The sequence below is a fragment of the Oncorhynchus clarkii genome, chromosome 2 (assembly GCF_045791955.1).
Source record: "Oncorhynchus clarkii lewisi isolate Uvic-CL-2024 chromosome 2, UVic_Ocla_1.0, whole genome shotgun sequence".
Classification (NCBI taxonomy): domain Eukaryota; kingdom Metazoa; phylum Chordata; class Actinopteri; order Salmoniformes; family Salmonidae; genus Oncorhynchus; species Oncorhynchus clarkii.
In genome coordinates, this window is record NC_092148.1 from 11,111,478 (window position 1) to 11,136,875 (window position 25,398).

General features: G+C 45.2%; 3 protein-coding genes across 8 annotated transcripts in view; all 3 read right to left on the reverse strand.

Annotated features, from left to right (window-relative positions):
* Positions 1–25,398, reverse strand: part of LOC139421213 (uncharacterized) — a 1,124,809-nt gene that overhangs the window by 660,557 nt on the left and 438,854 nt on the right. The window lies entirely within an intron of this gene.
* On the reverse strand, positions 4,437–8,179 carry LOC139421086 (angiogenin-like). 2 transcript variants are annotated; one of them, XR_011635590.1, is made up of 3 exons: positions 8,020–8,179; positions 5,982–7,533; positions 4,437–5,895 (listed from the first exon to the last, which is right to left on the reverse strand). XR_011635590.1 is itself a non-coding variant. In XM_071171616.1 (2 exons), the coding sequence occupies exon 2, from the start codon at positions 7,513–7,515 to the stop codon at positions 6,919–6,921; it is 597 nt and encodes a 198-aa protein (XP_071027717.1). In that variant the 5' UTR covers positions 7,516–7,533; positions 8,020–8,154; the 3' UTR covers positions 4,665–6,918. The 2 variants fall into 2 exon arrangements, 1 of the variants encoding a protein (XP_071027717.1); XM_071171616.1 differs by having other exon boundaries at positions 4,665–7,533; positions 8,020–8,154.
* Positions 9,561–24,107, reverse strand: LOC139421120 (aryl hydrocarbon receptor nuclear translocator). Of its 5 annotated transcripts, none has more exons than XM_071171701.1 (19): positions 23,734–24,107; positions 22,894–22,987; positions 22,662–22,698; positions 22,493–22,537; positions 21,608–21,821; positions 21,208–21,421; positions 20,930–21,032; positions 20,782–20,847; positions 19,108–19,193; positions 17,085–17,161; positions 16,863–16,997; positions 16,416–16,642; positions 15,923–16,045; positions 13,688–13,769; positions 13,253–13,449; positions 12,978–13,152; positions 12,342–12,516; positions 12,094–12,230; positions 9,561–11,976 (listed from the first exon to the last, which is right to left on the reverse strand). In XM_071171701.1, the coding sequence occupies exons 2-19, from the start codon at positions 22,976–22,978 to the stop codon at positions 11,893–11,895; spliced, it is 2,262 nt and encodes a 753-aa protein (XP_071027802.1). In that variant the 5' UTR covers positions 22,979–22,987; positions 23,734–24,107; the 3' UTR covers positions 9,561–11,892. The 5 variants fall into 5 exon arrangements, with proteins under 5 accessions (XP_071027802.1, XP_071027791.1, XP_071027781.1 ...); XM_071171690.1 differs by having other exon boundaries at positions 12,342–12,513; positions 22,662–22,703; XM_071171680.1 differs by having other exon boundaries at positions 22,662–22,703.

A 25,398-nucleotide genomic window follows, 5' to 3' on the forward strand; every position in this document is an offset into this window, starting at 1 on the left:
AGTGTAGTGTCCCATGTGTCCCAATGGCTGGAGGTAGCCTTAGAAGTCCATGTTTCTCAGCTCTGGAAGGACGGCCCGCCCCACTAAGCTGGGTTGGAGGTAGCCTTAGAAGTCCATGTTTCTCAGCTCTGGAAGGACGGCCCGCCCCACTAAGCTGGGTTGGAGGTAGCCTTAGAAGTCCATGTTTCTCAGCTCTGGAAGGACGGCCCGCCCCACTAAGCTGGGTTGGAGGTAGCCTTAGAAGCCCATGTTTCTCACCTTTGGAAGGATAGCCCGCCCCACTAAGCTGGGTTGGAGGTAGCCTTAGAAGCCCATGTTTCTCACCTATGGAAGGATGGCCCGCCCCACTAAGCTGGGTTGGAGGTAATGTTATGAAAGCTTGTTTTTGTGTGTTTTTTTCCTGCTCCATTCTCACACAACTGGAGCACCTAAGCATTTCACTGCACATTTTATACCTGCTGTAAACTGTGTAAGTGATGAATAAATTATAGGTTTTATTTGATCTTGCAGCAGAGAGCTACTCAGAGAGCTACTCAGAGGGCTACTCAGAGGGTACTCAGAGGGCTACTGCAATTCTACTCATTTTGCCATTGGGCAGAGCTACTTTTTTTTCTTCTTCAGATTTACAGCTAATTTCCTGCAATGCTACCCATTTGTCATTGGGTGGAGATACATTTTTGCCGTTTTAAAGCTCATTTCCTGCAATTCTACACATTTTGTAATGACTTATGTTAATATAATATTTGAGTGCGAATGACGAACAAAATCCATGGGGGGCACCTGGAGGTAAGAGCCCCGGGCACGTGTCCTGCATGCCTGTTGGTATTCAGCCAACGTTTAGATAGATGACTAGGATAACTACCAATCCCTAAAAATGTGTTGACACAGGAAAGGAAGACCCAGAGTTACCTCTGCTGCAGAGGATATGTTCATTAGAGTTAACTGCACCTCAGATTGCAGCCCAAATAAATGCTTCACAGAGTTCAAGTAACAGACACATCTTACCATCAGCTGTTCAGAGGAGACTGCATGAGTCAGGCCTTCATTATCGAATTGCTGCAAATAAACCACCACTAAAGGACACCAATAATTAGAAGAGACTTGCTTGGGCCAAGAAACATGAGCAATGGACAATAGACCAGTGGAAATCTGTCCTTTGGTCTGATGAGTCCAAATTTGAGATTTTTGGTTCCAACCGCCGTGTCTTTGTGAAACGCAGAGTAGGTGAATGGATGATCTCCACATGTGTACTTCCCATTGTGAAGCATGGAGGAGGAGGTGTGATGGTGTGGGGGGGCTTTGCTGGTAACAATGCCTGTGATTTATCTAGAATTCAAGGCCCACTTAACCAGCATGGCTACCACAGCATTCTGCAGCGATACGTCATCCCATCTGGTTTGGGCTTTGTTTTTCAACAGGACAATGACCCAAAACACACCTCCAGGCTGTGTAAGGGCTATTTGACCAAGAGCTGTATCAGATTACCTGCCCTCCACAATCACCCGACCTCAACCCAATTGAGATGGTTTGGGATGCGTTGGACAGCAGAGTGAAGGAAAAGTAGCTCAGCGTATGTGGGAACTCCTTCAAGACTGTTGGAAAAGCATTCCTCATGAAGCTGGTTGAGAGAATGCCAAGAGTGTGCAAAGCTGTCATCAAGGCAAAGGGTGGCTACTTTGAAGAATCTAAAATCTAAAATATATTTTGATTAGTTTAACACTTTTTTGGTTACTACATGATTCCATATATGTTATTTCATAGTTTTGATGTCTTCACTATTATTCATCACTGTAGAAAATAGTAAAAATAAAGAAAAACCCTTAAATGAGGTGTGTCCAAACTTTTGACTGGTACTGTATATTCGGTACATGGGGATTTATACGGAAAATGTATGTTTCTGTGCACTGCATCATCACACACAGGGTTTTATCTGCAACAAGTCAATTAGATGGAAACACATCTCTGATGGGAAAACGTGCAGATTGTTTTTATGCTGATGTTAGAATATTCACATGGAAATCTGTCACCAATTGGATGGAAACCTGCTGTCAGTGACTGACGTCAGAGAAAAAATAATAAGGAAAACCTGCTGATGCACAACCAAATGTCGAAATTGCACCTGATTAATTCTACTAGTCTGACTCTCAATTGAGACCCTGACTCAGTTCAGGGACTCATGTTTGTACCATGTTTTCTGTTGCTACCATGTTGTGCTGCTGCCATGTTGTGTTGCTACCATGTTGTTGTCATGTTGTGTTGCTACCATGCTGGGTTTTCATGTGTTGCGTCCATGCTATTTTGTTGTCTTAGGTCTCTCTTTATGTAGTGTTGTGTTGTCTCTCTTGTCGTGATGTGTTTTGTCATACATTTTATTTGCAGATTTTTGTTTTTATCCCAGCCCCCATTCCCTCCGGAGGCCTTTTGCCTTTTGGGAGGCCATCATTGTAAATAAGAATTTGTTCTTAACTGACTTGCCTAGATAATTAAAGGTAAGAAAATAAATAACAAAGTTCCAGAAAAAGCCCTTAGTGAACCGGTCGTGTATGTGAGTTTATGTCTCTCGTGTCTAGAACCGGCCGTGTATGTGAGTTTATGTCTCTTATGTCTAGAACCGGCCGTGTATGTGAGTTTATGTCTCTCATGTCTAGAACCGGCCGTGTATGTGAGTTTATGTCTCTCATGTCTAGAACCGGCCGTGTATGTGAGTTTATGTCTCTTATTTGTAGAACCGGCCGTGTATGTGAGTTTATGTCTCTTATGTCTAGAACCGGCCGTGTATGTGAGTTTATGTCGCTTATGTCTAGAACCGGCCGTGTATGTGAGTTTATGTCGCTTATGCCTAGAACCGGCCGTGTATGTGAGTTTATGTTGCTTATGTCTAGAACCGGCCGTGTATGTGAGTTCCCTGGAACCGGCCCTCTATGTGAGTTCCCTGGAACCGGCCCTCTATGTGAGTTCCCTGGAACCGGCCCTCTATGTGAGTTCCCTGGAACCGGCCCTCTATGTGAGTTCCCTGGAACCGGCCCTCTATGTGAGTTCCCTGGAACCGGCCCTCTATGTGAGTTCCCTGGAACCGGCCCTCTATGTGAGTTCCCTGGAACCGGCCCTCTATGTGAGTTCCCTAGAACCGGCCCTCTATGTGAGTTCCCTGGAACCGGCCCTCTATGTGAGTTCCCTGGAACCGGCCCTCTATGTGAGTTCCCTGGAACCGGCCCTCTATGTGAGTTCCCTGGAACCGGCCCTGTATGTGAGTTCCCTGGAATCGGCCCTCTATGTGAGTTCCCTGGAATCGGCCCTCTATGTGAGTTCCCTGGAACCGGCCCTGTATGTGAGTTCCCTGGAACCGGTCCTCTATGTGAGTTCCCTGGAATCGGCCCTCTATGTGAGTTCCCTGGAACCGGCCCTCTATGTGAGTTCCCTGGAATCGGCCCTCTATGTGAGTTCCCTGGAATCGGCCCTCTATGTGAGTTCCCTGGAATCGGCCCTCTATGTGAGTTCCCTGGAATCGGCCCTCTATGTGAGTTCCCTGGAATCGGCCCTCTATGTGAGTTCCCTGGAATCGGCCCTCTATGTGAGTTCCCTGGAATCGGCCCTCTATGTGAGTTCCCTGGAATCGGCCCTCTATGTGAGTTCCCTGGAACCGGCCCTCTATGTGAGTTCCCTGGAACCGGCCCTCTATGTGAGTTCCCTGGAACCGGCCCTCTATGTGAGTTCCCTGGAACCGGCCCTCTATGTGAGTTCCCTGGAACCGGCCCTCTATGTGAGTTCAGTTACATAGTGCGCGTCAGTGGAGGCTGGTGGGAGGAGCTATTGGAGGACGGGCTCATTGTAACGGCTAGAATGGAATAAATGGAATAGAGTCACACGTGTGGTTTCCATACATTAGATGTGTTTGATACCGTTCCATTTATTCCATTCCAGCCATTATACTGAGCCCGTCCTCCTATAGCTCCTCCCACCAGCCTCCACTGGTGTACATGCGTGTGTCTGTGTTTGTGTGTGCATGCAGAACAAGTTTCACCAGGTGAGCTCCACATATGGCCCTCTATTTCTAGACGTCCCTCACACAGTGCATGTCTGATAGAGAAGCTGGACCTGAGTGGCCTATAGAACAAGGAAAGGGGTCACAGTGGAGCCCTGAATAGCCCAATAGTTGAGAATTGTCTAAACCACAAATGAACTTCCTCTTTCACATTCTATTCCTGTTCAATTGCCCATTGAGCAGAACCAGGCTAAAAGTGAATGCTGTCCACCCTATAGAAACACTGAAGAATGCCCACATTCCATCTCAATACTTTTGAAGTTCTTCCTGACCACGGCACTGCTCTGATACTTTCACAATGCATCCTTACGTGCTCCTATCCTCGTGACGGAAGTTTTAGACTACATTTTCTGCAATTCTACACATTTTGCCATAGGGTGGAGATACGATTTGGCAGTTTTATAACACATTTAATGCTACTAATTTTGCCATGGGGCGGAGAGAAACATTTACAAATTTACAGCAAATCTCCTTCAATTCTACACATTTTGCCATAGGGTGAAGAGAAATGTTTGCAGTTTTTAATATGATATCTAAGTGAGAGTGACTAACATAATCAATAGGGCCCCCCGGTCCATGATTTCTACAAGTTTAGATAGCTGGACACTAGACTAACTTACCAATCTAAAACATGTTAGCAGACACGGCTAATTGAGTGAATGTCATTGACTGACATAACAAGAGAAAAACTACTGATGCACAACCAGATTTCAAAATTGCACCTTATATATTCTACTATTGTAACTCTCAATAGTAAGTTGAGACCCCGACTGAGTTCCTAAAAATCTTTTTTATTTCTCCTTTTTTCCCTTCAGGCCTACAAAAGCCATGTTGTAGGCTGATGGGGGTGTATTACATGTTTACATGCTCATAGTAAAGCACTTGCCTGCCAACTCGGAATGTGCTGCTTGTGTGTGACCTCTCAGATGAGGTCATGTGGTTTAACCCCTGCTTTAAGGCCTATGGTGCTGGCTGATGATGCTGCTCTTCAACATTCTACAAAATCAGCCTTTATTGATAGTGCATATATTCAGCATGGTACAATACACTTTTTCAAATGAAGTACAAGGTAATGAAATGCTGACGCCAACATTAGGCGGGGGCCCACAGCCATAGACAGGAACAGGCAACACCGTCCATAACATACATATGACAAAACAGATAGATGTCGTGAGAGAACAAAACATGGCAGTCTATTAGCTGTTGTGTGTGAAACGTCATAGCCCTAGTCTGGTACGGGTACCAGTCTGTTTAGCTATCATTCCCCTCCTTGCCACTCTTTTTACGCTAAACATCTTTGGCATATGACACAGAGTACAAGGTACCCAGGCTATCATAGCCCAGGGTCAGACCTGAATAGATGGCAGTCTTTTAAATGTTGTGAGGAAAATGTTATAGCCCAGGACCAGACCTGAATACATGGCAGTCTACACCCCCTAGAGTCGATGTCCGTGCCCCCCCGCTAAAATCTAATTAGCATAATAAAAAAATCCCCATCAAAATCCCTCTGTTTAAAGATGTACAATTAAGAAATCACTCCGCCATTTCCTGGTTGATAAAATTCTAATAGTTCACCTAATTTTAGGTTATGACAAAACAGGCAGTCATTGTGTAGAGAATCATAGTACCATCTAAACCGCTGTGAAATATTTTTTCAATAACCAAAAATATTGCTTGTGTACAAAACTGAAAGTAAAAGACGCAAAAATAGCACACATAGAACAGATCTACCGCTTCTTAGACTTGCTTTCATGAAATATCTATAACTCATATTTCTGTGTGAATTTGGTTGGGTTGCCCAAAAAGTGACATATTGTAGCGTTAAGCTAGAGATATGTAGCCTTTTGGATGGGCTGCGTCTCAATTCACCTCATGGCGTCCTTCCGCATCTGTGGTGGAAGGTGACCAAGCTACTGTTTGTCAGACCATGAGACATGGCGGAAATCGTTCTTCTCACAAAAACGTCTGTAGCGTCCGAACGGTTTGGCCAACAAACTAATATGACCCATCTATGGAAAGATGAGACTCTCACCAACATGATGGTGTTCTCAGTTTTCTACGACCCCCGCAAGTCGGTACCACCGATCTGCCAACTTCTGTCTGCAGCTTCAGAACAGTTTGGGCTACTCACCAATGAATGGTAATATATATGGAAGTATACGGAACAAAAATATAAACGCAACATGCAACTATTTCAAAGATTTTGCTGAGTTACAGTGTATATAAGGAAATCAGTCCATTTAAAAAAATCTATTAGGCCCTAATCTATGGATTTCACATGACCGGGCAGGGGCGCAGCCATGGGTGGGCCAGGGAGGGCATAGGCCCTCCTACTGGGGAGCCAGGCCCAGCCAATCAGAATGAGTTTTCCCCACAAAAGGGCATTATTACAGACAGAAATATGCCTCATTCTGGCTATGGATACGGAGAACATCAACACAATAACGTCAACACGCCAGAGGATGTACTTCCACTGGACTTCCACTGGACTTGGGGCTCTGCTGGGAGTTTACCTCATGTTTAGATTTTATTATTCTGCTTTTGCCACTACAATCATAATAAACACTGAGAACAATAAAATATTGTGTTATTGTTGTTTTTGTTGTTTTTGTTATGTATTACCTTTATTAATAATAGGGGAGAGGGGTCGTTCAAAATGTACCCCAAAGGTTCTTCAAAAGGTTCTCTGAGGATCCATTAAAAGGGGTTCTTTGAAGAACTCATTGCGGTTCACCCACACATTAAATTTGAAGAACCCCTAAAGGATACTCCAGGAACATTTTATTTTTGGGACAGACACTTTAAAACAAACTTCCTTTTGATGTATTGTTTGACTATCTGCCCCGCCCCCCCTCCCCCTCCCCCCCATTAACTGTTCAGAAAAGGAGTTGTGAGAGAAACATGAGTATCAACGAAGATGCCAGCCACATTCCTGATACTGTGAAGCTCGAGCCCTTCCCTTTCTCCGTGCTGCCACATCCTGCAGCGTTATTGTCGGGCTTGCTGCCCTCGCGGTTCCCCTCGAAGTGGACCGGCACACACCTGTTCTCCAGCACCTCACATGCCAGGATCAAATGCTTGGTCTCCTCCCGCACGCTGGACACACCGCAGGTCCCAGTCTCACTCCTCACTGTTAGAAACGTGAACGGGCTTTGGCTGATGCACAGGTTCCCCTGGTACCTCTTTCCCCCAGAGCTGGAGCAGACCGCGTCCACCCTCTCCCGGTCTTTGGGATGGAGGAAGGACTGCGTGGGTCTTGAGCAGTCGTTTTTTCCACGTAGATACTTCTCCCACTCGTTGCGGTCCGTAGTTAGCGGGGTATTTGGACGCACATGCCGGTATAGGAACTTTTCATGGCAGTTATTGCATCGGGACCGTTGGCAGGGTTCGACATTACTGTAGCCACTCACCCCCAGGTTGCCCAGCAACAGGCAGATGGAGAGAGAGAGGATGAGAAGTTTAAGGTTCTTCATCCTTTAGAAGTCTTGAAGCTGCAGAGAAACAAATAGCTCAGTGAGTGAAGTGGCTAGTAGGCCCCCCATCCTTTAATTTAAAAAAAATCTATTACAGATGCCCATCTGGATTTAAATATGCACTGGAACTGAATGGGGCCGTCCCTATCTGATCCCTGGATCCCTGTTATTCTCTGACACCGTTAACACTCAGAGCTTCTACAACTGTTCTACAACCCATTGGTTATTCAATCAAAATGAAATATATAATGTGAACAGGATCTCTCTTCCTCCCATCTACAATCAAACAGGGTTCCAAAACAGGCATTGTTTACATGTGCACATTTAATCTGGCCATATTAGTCAGGCAGGCTGTCTGCACTGAGGAAGGTATTCACACACAGGAAGGGCTTGAGTCTGACTAACACACAGCTCTCTGTGGCTTAAGTTGAATCATACTACTATTTACACACGTATCCCTCTCTAACACACAGAGATATGGGTATACATTAAGTTGTACATTACCTGGTTATGGATCCGTAATGTCTGCTGCAGTGTGTCTCTGTAATGGAACTCTGTTCCAGATTGGTGGAGAATAACTTCAGCCCTCAGCTCACACGTCTCATTCTTTTATTTTCCTTACTGGACTGTAGACGGGTGTGTCCCCATGTGTACGTAACGTCCTGCTGCGTGACTGCGTCACAGTGTGCATGTCTGCATGTCACAACGGGTTAGTGTGTGTGTCCACGGAGCTAGTTAAAGGCAGGGGTTTTGCAGTGTGGCCTTTATTCTCTGTTGCTGAAGGGATCAGGTTTCAGCTAAAAATACTGTCCAGTGGGGAGGATGGGTGGGGCTAGCGTATGTAGGATGCATGTGTGCCTGTGTGTGACTAAGATTTGTCAATACATGCTCTTCAAGACCTGAATGAGTTAGTGTATGTTAGTGCTGGGCTAGAACAAAAGCCTGTTAACCCTGTATCTCCCCATGGTTGGTGACGCTGATGGTGTTTTTTAGCCATCTAGTCCATTGGTACTAAACACATCTAACGACAGTCTGTGGAACAACCAGCCTATGATGAGCCAAACGATGAGGGAGAATGAGAGAGAAGCTTATTCTAAAAAGAGCAACCTTTCACTACGTAGGGAAACCATCTGTGTTTCTATAGATGGACACAGGATGGATGGATTTATGGACTGTCTCTGTTCCTCTCTTACGTAGTGAAACCATCTGTGTTTCTATAGATGGACACATAGTCCATAAATCCATCCTATGTGTCCATCTATAGAAACACAGATGGTTTCACTACGTAAGAGAGGAACAGAGACAGTCCATAAATCCATCCATCCTATCTCTCTGTTCCTCTCTTACGTAGTGAAACCATCTGTGTTTCTATAGATGGACACATAGGATGGATGGATTTATGGACTGTCTCTGTTCCTCTCTTACGTAGTGAAACCATCTGTGTTTCTATAGATGGACACATAGGATGGATGGATTTATGGACTGTCTCTCTGTTCCTCTCGTATATAGGTAGAGACCATGTGAACATTCTGAACATTCTAAAGACTGTTGAGGACAAAGTCATGGGTTTTATGCATATGACTCACCTCATTTCAAATGTGAATTTGAGTATGTTATTTAAATATTTTTTTCTGTGTATTTTGGTATTTCCAAATACACAACCTAAAACAAATACTTTTATTTGAACTTGTATTTGTAAAAAAACAAGTAGTTGACCAAATTGTATTTGAAAGTGTTTTCAAATACTATTTAAATACCTGGGAGTGTATTTGAGTCAGTGTATTTGAGTACTTCAAACACAATCCCATATTAAACTACTTGTTTTTTCAAATAAAAGGTTATATGAATACTTGTTTTGAAATGTATTGAAAAGTAATTGAAATACCTGAAATAGTGTTATAACCCAGGTCTGATGACTAGGCCTACACATTTTATACATAGGAGTGACGTTGTACAATTATCACATTTCTCAAAAGGAACAGTTCAAGTGTTAGAGCCCCCTGACCCCTAAAATAAACAAATATCCACCCACAAGTTCTTGACAATATAACAATTTAATAGAAAAACCAAACATTTCACTTTCTCTTGTTTAACATTTCATATACATTCCTATATTTGTGTATCTGTGTGCGCTATATAAACTGCAGCTCACATCATTGTAAAAACCTGGACAGGGAACAACCAAAGTGGCTTAAAACAATAACAAGACAACACAGTCATCAAACTGCCATTTTCATCGTGTGACTATTGACACATGATGGGTTTACATACAATTCACATGTTTCGGCAAGTCTGTGAATTACGCTCACAGACATGTATACATTATCAGACTTAAAATGAAAGGCCTACACAATAACAAAAATGTATTTCAGAACCTTAAAATTCACAGCCCTCTGTTGCCCAATCAGAATTATTTGTTTCCTTGTATAAGAGTGTTATAGTGACTTACTAAACATCACAATCGATTTCAGAAAACAAATGTTTGATTCAGATCATATTTATGAATGTCAAACTATCTTGATAAGGATGAACTTTGATTGAATCTACTGCAAAAATAAACTCATGTGTTTGGAGCATGATTAGGATGACTTGAATTTCAGGCCAAACATCATGGCATGATTCTGTCATATTGAATGAGGAATCTTGTCAGTTCTAAACTGGACCTTTCTGTCCTGAACAAGATGCCCTGATCAATATACATCAAAAACAACCTATCACAAAGTAGCAATGGAGATGGCTACAAAACAGGAAGAGCCAATCAAAAGGCCAGAAAATAAAAACATCAGTTGGGGAAAATTTCAATCACTCAAATCATGACTATTTCCTGTGTATTTCCATATTCAAGAACAATAATCATGACTATTTCCTGTGTATTTCCATATTCAAGAACAATAATCATGACTATTTCCTGTGTATTTCCATATTCAAGAACAATAATCATGACTATTTCCTGTGTATTTCCATATTCAAGAACAATAATCATGACTATTTCCTGTGTATTTCCATATTCAAGAACAATAATCATGACTATTTCCTGTGTATTTCCATATTCAAGAACAATAATCATGACTATTTCCTGTGTATTTCCATATTTAAGAACAATAATCATGACTATTTCATTTCCATATTCATAATCATGACTATTTCCTGTGTATTTCCATATTCAAGAACAATAATCATGACTATTTCCTGTGTATTTCCATATTTAAGAACAATAATCAAGATAAAAACATGTAGGACAACAAAAAAGAATGGCTTTAAAAAATAACATCATTCCTGCTCGTAAATTATTGCTTTCCAATGTCTTTTTTCATTTTCCTTTTCCTAGTGTAAGTAGTAAAAAAACACACTTGGGAGGGTGATTGAGGAAGAGCGTGAGTGGAGGAAGAGTGTGCTGGGTAACCCTGGGCAACAGAGGAAGGAATACAAACGAGTGAGAAAGGGACCCTGGGATTGCTGTGCATTCAGGTTGAGATCAATAAAGTTATACAAACACCTCCAGTAGACATATAAACCGTATATAAACACTTGACTTATATACTGGGTATATGTAGGAATACATCAGGTTGTAGTTTCATATCCCCCTCTTCCCTTTACTAGTCATAGACATCTCTCCCTCTTTTCCACCTGAAACCACCATAACCACATTGTTAGGTGACATCGTCAATGTAGAAATATAAAGTGTTTGTACAGTGTTGGTATAAATCTGCCTGCGTGAGGACTGTCCTTTTGAACATGTTACGGGTCGCTAAGCTAAAACAGCGAGGGGAGCAGATAGAGGATATTCACAGGCTTCAGATCAGAATATTCCCATATATATATATATTCCCACATATTCCCCCAAAGCTGTAGATCACCTGGATTGCCTGAGGCTTCAAGTGAATGATTGGACTGATCTATCCATATGATGTACAGACCAGTGGAGCAGCATAGATCTAAACACACAGCTGACTCGGTTAGTGAAAGGCCATTGTGTGTTACTGGTGAAGCAGTGCCTGCCTCAGGGCCTTGTGCATGCTCAGGTGGGATTGTGTGTTACATCTCTACAACAAATCCACTGGCTGTGGAGCTTGGGCAATGCTAGCTACAGATGTCATTTTACATTTGCCCAACTATCGCTGAACCCTGAATCTCTTCTCTCTCTCTCCTCCTTTCACGTGTTTATTGAACCTGCATTTGCATCCCTAAACTTGATTTCACTCTCTCTTTTCCCTGATTAACTCGCTTTCTCCATCCTGGCAGTGCAATCATCTGAGCGATAATTAGACATGCTCTCTTTGGATCACGACAGGCGAAGAAAGAGAGCAAAGTGCACCAAATGAGAGAGAAGGAGACATTTGAGAGACAGAGGAGGTAAGTGGAAGAGTGTATGTGGGGTCACTCGTTGAAAGAGGGGTAGATGGGAATCTCAAAGTCATCGTTGTTGAAGTTGGCTGGCTGGTCCAGCATGGCGAGAACATCCTAGAGAGAGAGAAAGATTTAACTTGAAAGCAACATGACAACACATAACAAAAGGTACAGATGGAGACATGGGGAAGGGAAAGGCAGAATGATATAGGTAGAGGGAGAGAGACTTACAGGGAAGATATCAGGCTGGTTGTTCTGTGTGTGGGGGTGCTGCTCTGCCCTGTTCTGAGCCTGCTGCTGGCCCTGCCACTGGGGCCACACTGCCTCCACTGCCCTGGAGGGGAACTGCTGCCCCGACCCCAAGCCATCTATCAGAGACAATGGGCGATTCAGTATCTAACTACACCAGCATACACAAACACATAAAAACACTGTACTGTAGTTGACACACACACACACACTCTCTCAGGGTCACGTACCATATCCGTTGGTATTGAGGCTGGCGCGGGGGTTGATATTTGGGTAGTTAGCCCCCGTGGTGGGGGTCGGAGCGGCAGTGTTGGGCATCGCCCCAAATGAGGAGGAAGGGCCCCCAACAAAACTCCCCATGGCAAACTGGGGAGACAGGGCCTTCCCTGCCTGGGGCACCACCTGCTGGGCGGGAGGTGAACAACACCATGTTATTATTCACACTTTGTTGAACCTGTCTGGGTGTGATACTCAAAACACAGGTTACACAGGAATAAAAGACGAGGTCCTTTACAACGCTAAGATACAGAGATGCAAGAACCTCAGAGCACTCATCCCCATCACGCCAGCTACAGATGTAGGATTTAAATTTGATAACCCTGTTCAAGGAAAACGGTCCTGCAATGCAGCCAATTTTAAACTTGTATTGTATTTGAGGTTTAAAAAAAGCTTCTGACAATTGTAATTTCCACAATAAAATTATAATCCACAAAATAATTCATATTTCCTGTTGCTGCAGGATTATTTTCCTGCTGTAGAAAAGTCTTAAATTAAGATTCTACATCTGTAGCACTTTGGGCAACAACAGAGGATCTAAACTTCAGGTTGTTTGGACAGCTTCTACCTGCAGCTGCCAGCTATCTCACCTGGTTGTTGAAGGGGGGTCTAGCCCCTGCTGCTGGCCCCGGCCAGCTCACCGCTGCCCCTCCCTGTAGGGGGCTGCTGTTGGAGGGGGGTGCCCCGTTCTGACGGGACATCTGAGCCAGCACCTGGCCTGCGGAGTGGGATGGCTGCACCATCTGAGGGGCCATCCCTACTGACCTGGAATTAGTTCATAACAACAGGAAATTACAATCTCTTATTCAGTATACATGGCCCTTAGATCAGTTTAAAACAGTACAACAGAGGCTAGTGGTCATACCTGCTGTATGTGTCGTTGGAGCGGTTGGCAGTGGTGTAGTTGTTGTTGTCCTGAGGGTAGATGGGTACTCCGGGGGCAGAGGTGGAGGGCAGGAACTTGGCCTGGTCTGGGTTGGGGTACATGGAGGGGTGCATCTCTGCCTTGTCCATGGTCTTACTGTGGTCAGTTCCAGCTGCGGTCACGGCCTGGACAGGCATCTGACATGGACAACGATCAACAAGCGGTCAATACTCACTAAAGGCTTGGAGGTAGGTACAACAATACAACTTTATTGTCCATGTTACAGCGAACAGTAGAAGGATCTCGCCCCCAAGACATCACACATACAGTGAGATCAGCACAGGATCAAGCTGCAGTCCAGCACCACTGGATGGAGGGCTTGTTGTGGGGTTAAGGCCCCAGTTAGGTGTGTGTTTTAGTCAGTGCTAGTCTTACCTGTGGAAGTGTAACCTGTCCTGCCTCGTACAGACCATCTCTCCCTCCTCCCCCCAACTCTGCTTGCTGCTGCTGCAACTGTCTGGAAAGGGGGGGAAAGGGAGAGAGAGACAAAAGAGAGGGAGAAAAGAGAGGGTAGAGAAGAGAGGGAGGGGTGGTAGAGAGTGGTAGAGGGAGAAAAGAGGGGGTGGTAGAGAGTGGTAGAGGGAGAAAAGAGGGGTGGTAGAGAGTGGTAGAGAGGAGAGAGAGTGGTAGAGAGGGAGTGGTAGAGAGTGGTAGAGGGAGAAAAGAGAGGAGTGGTAGTGGTAGAGAGTGGTAGAGGGAGAAAAGAGGGAGTGGTAGAGAGTGGTAGAGGGAGAAAGAGGGAGGGAGTGGTAGAGAGTGGTAGAGAGTGGTAGAGGGAGAAAAGAGGGAGTGGTAGAGAGTGGTAGAGGGAGAAGAGAGAGAGGGAGTGGTAGAGAGTGGTAGAGGGAGAAAAAAGAGAGGAGTGGTAGAGGGAGAAAAGAGGGGGTGGTAGAGAGTGGTAGAGGGAGAAAAGAGAGGGTGTGGTAGAGAGTGGTAGAGGGAGAAAAGAGAGGGAGTGGTAGAGAGTGGTAGAGAGTGGTAGAGAGTGGTAGAGGGAGAAAAGAGGGAGTGGTAGAGAGTGGTAGAGGGAGAAAAGAGAGGGAGTGGTAGAGAGTGGTAGAGGGAGAAAAGAGAGGGAGTGGTAGAGAGTGGTAGAGGGAGAAAAGAGAGGGAGTGGTAGAGAGTGGTAGAGGGAGAAAAGAGAGGGAGTGGTAGAGAGTGGTAGAGGGAGAAAAGAGAGGGAGTGGTAGAGAGTGGTAGAGGGAGAAAAGAGGGAGTGGTAGAGAGTGGTAGAGGGAGTGGTAGAGAGTGGTAGAGGGAGAAAAGAGAGGGAGTGGTAGAGGGAGAAAAGAGAGGGAGTGGTAGAGAGTGGTAGAGGGAGAAAAGAGGGGGTGGTAGAGAGTGGTAGAAAAGAGAGGGAGTGGTAGAGAGTGGTAGAGGGAGAAAAGAGAGGGAGTGGTAGAGAGTGGTAGAGGGAGAAAAGAGAGGGAGTGGTAGAGAGTGGTAGAGGGAGAAAAGAGAGGGAGTGGTAGAGAGTGGTAGAGGGAGAAAAGAGAGGGAGTGGTAGAGAGTGGTAGAGGGAGAAAAGAGAGGGAGTGGTAGAGAGTGGTAGAGGGAGAAAAGAGGGAGTGGTAGAGAGTGGTACAGGGAGAAAAGAGAGGGAGTGGTAGAGAGTGGTAGAGGGAGAAAAGAGAGGGAGTGGTAGAGAGTGGTAGAGGGAGAAAAGAGGGAGTGGTAGAGAGTGGTAGAGGGAGAAAAGAGAGGGAGTGGTAGAGAGTGGTAGAGGGAGAAAAGAGGGGGTGGTAGAGAGTGGTAGAGGGAGAAAAGAGGGAGTGGTAGAGAGTGGTAGAGGGAGTGGTAAAGTGGTAGAGGGAGAGGTAGAGAGTAGTGGTAGAGGGAGAAAAGAGGGAGGGAGTGGTAGAGAGTGGTAGAGGGAGAAAAGAGAGGGAGTGGTAGAGAGTGGTAGAGGGAGAAAAGAGAGGGAGTGGTAGAGAGTGGTAGAGGAGAAAAGAGGGGGTGGTAGAGAGTGGTAGAGGGAGTGGTAGAGAGTGGTAGAGGGAGAAAAGAGAGGGAGTGGTAGAGTGGTAGAGTGGTAGAGAGTGGTAGAGGGAAAGAGAGGGAGTGGTAGAGAGTGGTAGAGGGAGAAAAGAGGGGGTGGTAGAGAGTGGTAGAGGGAGAAAAGAGAGGGGGTGGTAGAGAGTGGTAGAGGGAGAAAAGAGGGGGTGGTAGAGAGTGGTAGAGAGAGAAAAGAGGGGGTGGTAGAGAAAAAAAGAGTGTTAGCAGTGACAACAGAAAATATCATTTTCGTCAAGGCCCTCCACCGCTGCTTGGGAAACCAAAACACCTGCCGACCAACAGCACTTGCCCCACCACCAGTCACTATGGTAACCAAGAAGAAAAGAGCAGAGGGGGTTCATTACCAACACCGTGGTCATGATGGATATCTTACTGCTGTTGAGGAGGGAGAGGGAGACGGGGAATCACCCAAAAACAGAAAGGTCCGGTCAAGTCAAGTAACAATCTACAGCCCTTACCAAGGGGTGAACTCTGAACCAGACCAGAGAGAACAAGAGAATAAAGGGAACAAGAGATAAATAGAGTTGTAGTCTCCAGTGAAGCAGCAGCAGCAGCCCCAGCTGACCCATGCTTAGAGGGGGGGTCTGGTCTCACCTGGCAGCCACCTGCCCTGGGCTGTGGGACACAGGGGGGAAGTTAGGACTGCTCTCCCCCAGCGAGGGGGGCAAAGACACCCCTGAGGACGAGAGGGGGGTGAGGGTGTCCTGGGTCGAGGTTCTACTGGCCCACAACAAAAACAAGGGGTGAGGAGGAAAGGAAGGGAGAGAAAGATATGGAGGGGAGGTGAACATACTGACAAACACACATCCTGGAAGAGATGACATTACATTTCCTAAGGTGGCTCAACAGATTGGTTAGACAGTGTGGAGATGTTCAGATGTTGAGGTGGAATAGAGTTGTGGTGTCTATGTGTTGTAGGCGTCTCACACTCAGGTGACTTGCGTTGGTGCAGATAATACGTGTGTGCGTGTTGGTGTGTGTGTGTACCTACTTGGCGTTGGTGCAGGTGTGTGTGTACGTGTGTGTATGTGTACCTACTCGGCGTTGGTGCAGATGATGTGTGTCTGTGTGTGTATACAGCACCTACTTGACGTTGGCGTTGGTACAGATGATGTACTCTATCTCCTCAGAGAAGGGGTTCTGGAAGGTGAAGGAGCTGGTCCTGATCCAGAGCCAGTCTCTGGTCTTGGACAGGAAGCGGAACATGACGGACAGCACCTGACCCTTCAGCTTGACCACCTGCTGGAAGCTGTCTCTCAGCAGTTCCTGGTCCTCAGGGTGGGCCAGCTCCAAGATGTTCTTACCCAGCAGTTCCTGGGGAACACACACACATGCCAACAAACACAACACAGAAACAGTTAGATCAAGCTTACAGCTGTCACAGAGTTTAAACACATACTGTATCCTGATACACAGTCTAAACACATACTGTATCCTGGTACACAGTTTAAACACATACTGTATCCTGATACACTATGAAATGCGATGCTGTGTGTTTGTCCTACTCTAGCCCCAGGCTGTGAGTGAGGCCTACCTGAGGCTGGTAGCCCACTGTGGCCATGCAGCGGTGGTCTACGAAGGTAAAGAGGCCCTGGCAGTTGTGACGAGAGATGAACTCCACCGGAACACTGATGCTGTTTATGTCTGTGTCGCTCGGGCAAGAGGTCACCTAGACAACAAGGGGGCAACAAGTGTCTGCAAGATGGTGGTTCCATGAGCCCATCCAAACATTGGACATTAAGTTGTCCCATCTTACCTGAAGTCTACCGATGGCGACTAGACAGTAGCGACTCCCCTGAATATTGTCTGCTTCCTCATCTGTTAGATTCACCCCTGAAATGCGAGCAGTCAAACACACACGACTCAGTATGCAGCAGTAGTGTATACATTGGATATATGCCGGTACAAAGTGGAATCGCACTTCAACGGCTCAGACACCAGACGTATGTGGCAGGGTCTACAGGAAATCACGTACTACAAAAAGACAACAAGCCTCGTCACGGACACCGACATCTTCCAGACAAACTAAACACCTTCTTTGCCCGCTATGAAGATAATACTTAAATGTGTTAACATCCCCAGCCGCGTCCTCAGAGCATGCACAGACAGGCTGGTGTGTTTACGGACATATTCAATCGCTCCCGCACATCTCAGTCTGATGTCCCCACTTCAAGATGGCCACCATTGTTCCTGTACCCAAGAAGGCAAAGATAACTGAACTAAATGACGACCACCCCGTAGCACTCACTTCTGTCATCATGAAGTGCTTTGAGAGACTAGTCAAGAATCATATCACCTCCACCTTACTGGCCACCCTAGACCCACTCTAATTTGCTTACCGCCCCATCAGGTCCACAGACGACGCAATCGCCATCACACTGCACACTGCCCTATCCCATTTGGACAAGAGGAATACCTATGTAAGAATGCTGTTCATTGACTACAGCTCAGCATTCAACACCATAGTACCCTCCAAGATGACAATTAAGCTTGAGGCCCTGGGTCTCAAACCCACCCTGTGCAACTGGGTCCTGGACATTCTGACGGGCCTTCCCCAGGTGGTGAAGGTAGGAATGTAACGATCTTTGTCTTCATCGCATGAGGAGTAGGAAGGATCGGACCAAAACGCAGCGTGGAAAGTGTCTATGATTATTTATTATACCAGAACACGAAAATACAAAAATAACAAAGTGAATGTAAGAAATGAAACAGTCCTGAAAGGTGAAAACACAAAACAACTACCCACAAACACCAGGTGGGAAAAGGCTACCTAAGTATGGTTCTCAATCAGAGACAACGATAGACAGCTGCCTCTGATTGGGAACCATACCAGGCCAAACACATAGAAAAGAAAACATAGAATGCCCACCCCAACTCACACCCTGACCAAACCAAAATAGAGACATAAAAAGGATCTCTAAGGTCAGGGCATGACAGTACCCCCCCCCCCCCCCCCCCCCAAAGGTGCGGACTCCGGCCGCAAAACCTAAACCCATAGGGGAGGGTCTGGGTGGGAGTCTATCCACGGTGGCGGCTCTGGCGCGGGACGTGGACCCCACTCCACCTTAGTCTTGGCCCACTTAGGTGGCGCCTCTGGAGCGGACCCCGAATAGGAGGGCGACTCTGGCGACGCCGGACTGCACAACGCACCACCGGGGGCAAACTACCTGCCCTCCATGACACCTACAGCACCCGATGTCACAGGAAGGCCAAAAAGATCATCAAGGACAACAACCACCCGAGCCACTGCCTGTTCACCCCGCTATCATCCAGAAGGCGAGGTCAGTACAGGTGCATCAAAGCTGGGACAGAGAGACTGAAAAACATCTTCTGTCTCAAGGCCATCGGACTGTAAACAGCCATCACTAACATTGAGTGGCTGCTGCCTATATTGAGACCCAATCACTGGACAATTTAAAATTGATCACTACTCACTTTAAACAATGCCACTTTAAATAATGTCACTTCAATAATGTTTACATATCTTACATTACTCATATCATATGTATATACTGTATTTTATAGCATCTATGCTGCTCGGCCATCGCTCATCCATATAATTAATTATATGTACATATTCTCATTCACCCCTTTAGGTTTGTGTGTATTAGGTAGTTGTTGGGGAATTGTTAGATTACTTGTTAGATATTACTGCACTGTCGGAACTAGAAGCACAAGCATTTTGCTACACTCGCATTAACATCTGCTCACCATGTGTATGTGACCAATAAAATTTGATTTGATATAAGAGCTATGCCATTGGTTAGTTAGTTAGATACCTGTGGGGGGCCAGGACTTGATGTATCCAGTGCAGTGGACCACCACATACTGAGGCTCTCCATCCTTGGGTGGGCCCAGACCATTCCTACAGGGGAGACCACTACCAGTCAAGGCATAGTTCACTATACATTGCATTCGGGAAAGAATTCAGACATCTTGACTTTTTCCACATTTTGTTAAGTCTTTTTCCTCATCAATCTACACACAATGACAAAACAAAAACAGGTTTTCAGAAATGTTTGCAAATTTATAACAAAAACTGAAATATGACATTTACAAAAGTATTCAGACCCTTTACTCAGTTGTTAAAGCACCGTTGGCAGCAATTAGAGCCCAGAGTCTTCTTGAGTATGACGCTACAAGCTTGGCACACCTGTATTTGGGGAGTTTTTCCTATTCTTCTCTGAAGATCCTCTCAAACCCTGTCAGGTTGGATGGGGAGCGTCGCTAACCAGCTCCTCTCGTGTTTCTCCAAAGATGTTCGATCGGGTTCAAGTCCGGGCTCTGGCTGGGCCACTCAAGGACATTCAGAATCTTGTCCAGAAAGCCACTCCTGCGTTGCCTTGGCTGTGTGCTTAGGGTCATCTTCCTGTTGGAAGGTGAACCTTCGCTGCAGTCTGAGCTCTCAGGAGCAGGTTTTCATCAAGGATCTCTCTGTACTTTGCGCCGTTCATCTTTGCCTTGATCCTGACTAGTCTCCTAGTCTCTGCCGTTGAAAAACATCCCCACAGTATGCTGCCACCACCATGCTTCACCGTAGGGATGGTGCCAGGTTTCCTCCCGACGTGACGCTTGGCATTCAGGCCAAAGTGTTCAATCTTGGTTTCATCAGACCAGACAATCTTGTTTCTCATGGTCTGAGAGTCATGAGCCTTATACTGAGTAGTGGCTTCAGTCTGGCCACTCTACCATAAATAACTGATTAGTGGAGTGCTGCAGAGTTGGTTGTCCTTCTGGAAGATTCTCCCATCTCCACAGATGAACTCTCAAGCTCTATCAGAGTGACCGTCGGGTTCTTGGGCACCTCCCTGGCAAAGGCCCTTCTCCCCCGATTGCTCAATTTGTCTGGGCAGCCAGCAATAGGAAGAGTTTTGGTGGTTCCAAACTTCTTCCATTTAAGAATGATGGAGGCCACTGTGCCCTTGTGGAACTTTAATGCTGCAGAAATATTTTGGCAACTTTCCACAGATCTGTCTCTAGTACCTCGACACAATCCTGTCTCTGAGCTCAATAGACAATTCCTTCAACAACGTGGCTTGGTTTTTGCTCTGACATGCACTGTCAACTGTGGGACCTTTTTTAGACAGGTGTGTGCCTTTCCAAATCATGTCCAATCAACTGAATTTACCACAGGTGGACTCCAATCAAGTTGTAGAAACATCTCAAGGATGATCAATGGAAACAGGATGAACCTGAGCTCAATTTCGAGTCTCATAGCAAAGGGTCTGAATACTTATGTAAATAAGGTATTTCTGTTTTTTTATTGCAAAAATGTATAAAAACCTGTTTTCGATTTGTCATTATGGTATTGTGTGTAGATTGATGAGGAAAAATGTGTATTTAATACATTTTAAAACATAACAACGTAACATAACAAAATGTGGAAAAAGTCAAGGCGTCTGATTACTTTCCGAATGCACTTTTTACAGTAAAATACACAAGAATGATCTCACCTGTTCCTGCTCCGCAGGAAATTCAATCTGTTCATAGACATGGGCTCCACTGGACACGAACCACATCTACAAACACACACATTTCAGAATACAGATGCCCAACACAGGTGCATACAGCCATATACACATGCAAGCTCATCACACACACCTCATCCTACATATGAAGGATCGTCTGGCTCCCATACACATCCTGACGGAGGACTGCTGTCCCTCCTTCTTAACTGTTCCTGTCTTCAGGTCTAACATCCTCCCTGAGAAAGAGAGAGAAGGGTCGTTACCCACAGTCATTAGTGTTGTGTGTCTCCTACCCATATTATAACTCTCTGCAGTACAGAGCTGCTCCTGTAGTTCATCTGTACCACCTGTATTATAACTCTCTGCAGTACAGAGCTCTTCCTGTAGTTCATCTGTACCACCTGTGCGTACCTGTATTGTTACTCTCTGCAGTAGAGAGCTGCTCTCGTAGTTTGTCTCCGTCGTCCGGGTGGAGCTGGTCGTAGAGTGAGGAGCCTAGCCAGTCAGACTGTGATTGGTTAAGAACAGGGGTCAGGGAGTCTGACACGTAGACGACCCGTCCACTCTCACACGACACCACAAACAGGAAGCCATCAGCAGCTTCCAGGATCAGGTGCTTCAGCTCCTACAAAGAGAGGGATGGGGAGAGAGGGGAAAGGAGAGGTAGAGGAGAGAGAGAACGATGGAGGGAGAGATGACATGGAAGATACACTTAGTTATTATTGTGCAACAAACACACATGATAACATTTTCCCCTTTTCATCTCTCAGCCCCCTCTCCTCCCTTTCCTTCCTGCCTCTCTTTCTCTAACCTGGTCGGTGAGGAAGGATGGTTTGTATGTCCCGTCTGCTGCAGTGTTGCCGCTCCCTCTCAGAGACTTCATGTGGGACACGGCCATGCGCAGGATGGTCAGCTTATCTGGTTTCCGTGCCAACGCGCTGCAGGTGGGAACCATGTCTGACAGCTCTGTGATGTAAGCAGTCATCTTGTTCCTCCGCCGCCGCTCAATCTCACTGTGGTTCTCCCTGGAGCGTGGGAATGAGGGAGGAGAGGAAGAGAGGAGAGTAGGAAGGACAGAGATGGGGTAGAGATGGGGAGAACAGGGGGAGGAGCAACAGACATGGAGTCGGAGGAGGGACAGGGATGGGGTAGAGATGGGGAGAAATAGGAAGGGCAGAGAGGAAGAGGTAGAGGAAGGACGAGGGAGGAGAGAAAGAGGGGGGGATATAAATGGGAAGAGGTGGGCAGTTAGGTGGACAACATGGAGTAGAATTTAGTGTTGGTGTAACCAAATGATATTTTCAGATTAGGATGAGGTAGGTGGAACAAGCATGGATTGATAAATATAACAAGGAGTGAATGATCCATCAATACGATAGATAAATGTAGAGATCGAGATAGAGAGAACCTGGTCTTTCAAAGCAAGACGGAGTGATAGAGGAGAGGAAGTGCTGAAAGAAAAAGACTTCAGAGATCCTGAGAGAGAGAAGCAGAGAGGGAAGGAGGGAGAGAAAGGGGTTGTGCTCAGAAGAAAGGGATTGATAGGAGTGAACAGGTGTCCCTGAGCTCAGGGGTTAGTAGTGGTGACAAGAATCACAGCAGTGTGATAGGGAATCTGGTGTCTCGGGATATGTGCATGCAGAATATCTGTATTATACACATGCTCAAACACGCACAAACAACCTCCTTATTCTACCTGGCAAATCGCTCTTTGTCTCCTCCTCCTCCATCGTCATCACACCTGGTCAAAGACAGAGAAGAAGATCTGTCATCAAAACAACCAACACAATACAGTCAGATCAGATAGAGAGGGGGAGAGAGATGAGAGAGAGCAAGAAAGAGCGAGAGACAGGTGTCAGTCCTACCTGAAGAGCTTGCTTCCATCATCATCATCATCGAAGTCTGGCCTGTGAGGAAGTAGACAGAATCCACGTTTGTAAAGTTAACACCAAAAAATGGATCAACAACTTATCGGTGTGATTCTGATTCTGCACCTATGGACAACTTCTACCCTGTGCTGTCATAGCTATAGACCATCTGTTAAAGTTATGTGACATAGTGATTGACTGTTTCATTGGCATTGTATACTATACTCACGCAGCTCGTCTCTTATTGGACCCTTTTGGCACAACAGCACTGCTGCTTGCCTGGGCCCCACCGGCTCCCAAACCCAGAGAGTCATCTGGTATGTCTGCCACACACACACACACACACAGACAGACAGATAAATTACGGAAGGTAACGTTACACGTTGCTCCAAGTGTATCCACTTCACTAACACAACTGTTTTGCCTCTCTGGTAATGAAACTGGTTACCTAGCCACAAAGCTAGCTAACTAACAAATACTGTAGCTACAACTAACTCGCTAGCTATGCTAAGTCAAGCAGAACAAGCTAACTGTTAGCTGGCCAAAAAGCTAATCGTTCGTTCAAAATAACACTTGTTTTGATGAAACATCGACAAAAACTAGCTAGCTAGTTAATAGCTAACTTATCTGAGCATAACCTACGCAAGTATGTCACCTAGCAAGCTAGCTAAAAATTATAACTAAGCTAACATGCTAAGCTAACATGGCGAGTTGGCAACATTAACATCAGGTCATGCCAGCTAAATGTAAGACAAGCTATTTGCCAAAGTTGGTAGCTAACTTGCTAACTACGATTTTGCAAGAAAGACAGAAACGTCAATAGCTAGCTAAGTAGCTAGCTAGTTAAATTATTCAAGTCAAATGTCAAAGTCAAATGTTCAGTTAGCTTGCTTTCGCTGGCCAGTTAGCTTAGCCCCAGCTGCGCTATCTAGCTCCCTAATGCTGTCATCAGACGCAATCTGGAGAAAGTGACAGATTCGGTCAAAGGGCCACGGATCGCCAATTTTCCATCTGCATTATCACCTGTAACATTTGAACTTATTCCCACAAGTTTAAAACTTTACTGTACCTGGGTTAGAAGAGTCCATGTCCGGGTTGAATAACATAAACAAACCAAGTTACAGTAAACTGCGGAAATTTCCTCAGTCCACAATCCTCTCAGATTTACCGATTTTAACTATATCAGCAAATAAAGAGGCGACGTCATGACTCGTGTTTCTTCATCATCAGCCAGTGGGGGAAATGACAAAATAAGAATGAAAGTATCTATTTTCCTGTCCCTTTTCCTGTTAACCCCATTTAGAAACCTTCTAGATCCAAGATGGCGTTCACGGCTAACAGCAATAACTGTATAGGCGCCCAAGTCTGCTCTAGCTATGTAACAGTTTTCTTCAATCATTAGCGGGATACAAGTGCCATCCAATAAGAGGGCAACCCCAATGTTTGACCATTTACGCAGAATCACAGGCCAGAACCATCTGTATAATATTTTATTTGAGTCAAAACAAGATCTTAACCTTTAAGATTATTTGAGTGATATGTTATACTCACATTATAATGTACTTTTGTATTATAATGTAATAAACCTACTACTCCTATTTCAGAAACGTAAATAAATAAGTGCACAATATACAATCCCTGTGTTTATAGAAGGTTATATAGGAGGTTGTAGGCCTCAGTACCTAAACCAAGACATAGGAAACCTATACTGTAGATAATAATTTGTGATTAAAACAAACATTGGAGTAGACAGGTTTGGCATAGTGATTCATGGTCGTTGTTTTTATTATTAATGATAATACTTAAGCATCATAATACACACAAAAAAATAACACTGTAATTACGTGACTGTTGTTTTTCCAAAGCGACGGGGAAGAGAGGAAGATTGGTCAAGGTTAGTACAAATGAACGAGGGTTGGAATGGGGATGTGAAAGGCTGTGAGGGGAGGATCTCAGAATGAGGGAGGAGATGGATGAGTAGGAGTGGGGAACAATAAGAAGCAAAAGAAAGAGGGAGAAAGGATGAATGAGGATGAGAGGAGCTGAAGAAGGTAGAAAGGTGTAGGGTAGGCTATCCCATACATTACAGATAAGGCACTTAACATACAACAACAATTGAAAATATATAATGATAAAAATACAACACTTCCATTGTTCCATGTATCATATTTTTGCTTACTGAGCAATTGAGTTGCTAAAAACCAAACTCAAGAAAAATCCTAACTTTTCTGAAACAATGTCAAACATGAAACATGACTGTAAACCTGTTTCTCAAAGGAATCATACCTCAAATCACTCTAGAATAACAGAAAAACACATACCACACACACGGGATAATCTAATCCAGGGCAGTATGGCCTAAAAAATCTGCCCTAAATAAAGCCTAAATTACAATGGCCCTTTCCAGTCTCCTGAGAAGAAATGTCCTGTTCTGACCAACCAATCCAGGCCCCCGATGAATATCCATAATGATGCATGATATCATCAGTGTGGGTCAGGGTTCTACTGGATAATTGTGCCCAGAAACAGATTGGACTGGACCAAACCAGACTGGCATTCAACTCTGCAAACATTTGCAGAAAACTTTCGTCCTTACAAGGTCATTGTTGAAGAAAGAGTACACAATCAAGTGTTTTCAATAGAATAGGACAGTTCTCTTGTTGTCGAACATTCTTGGTGAGTTGGATTGTTGGTGGGCGCTCAGAGTTGGGAGCTTTATAATCGTTAGCGGAGT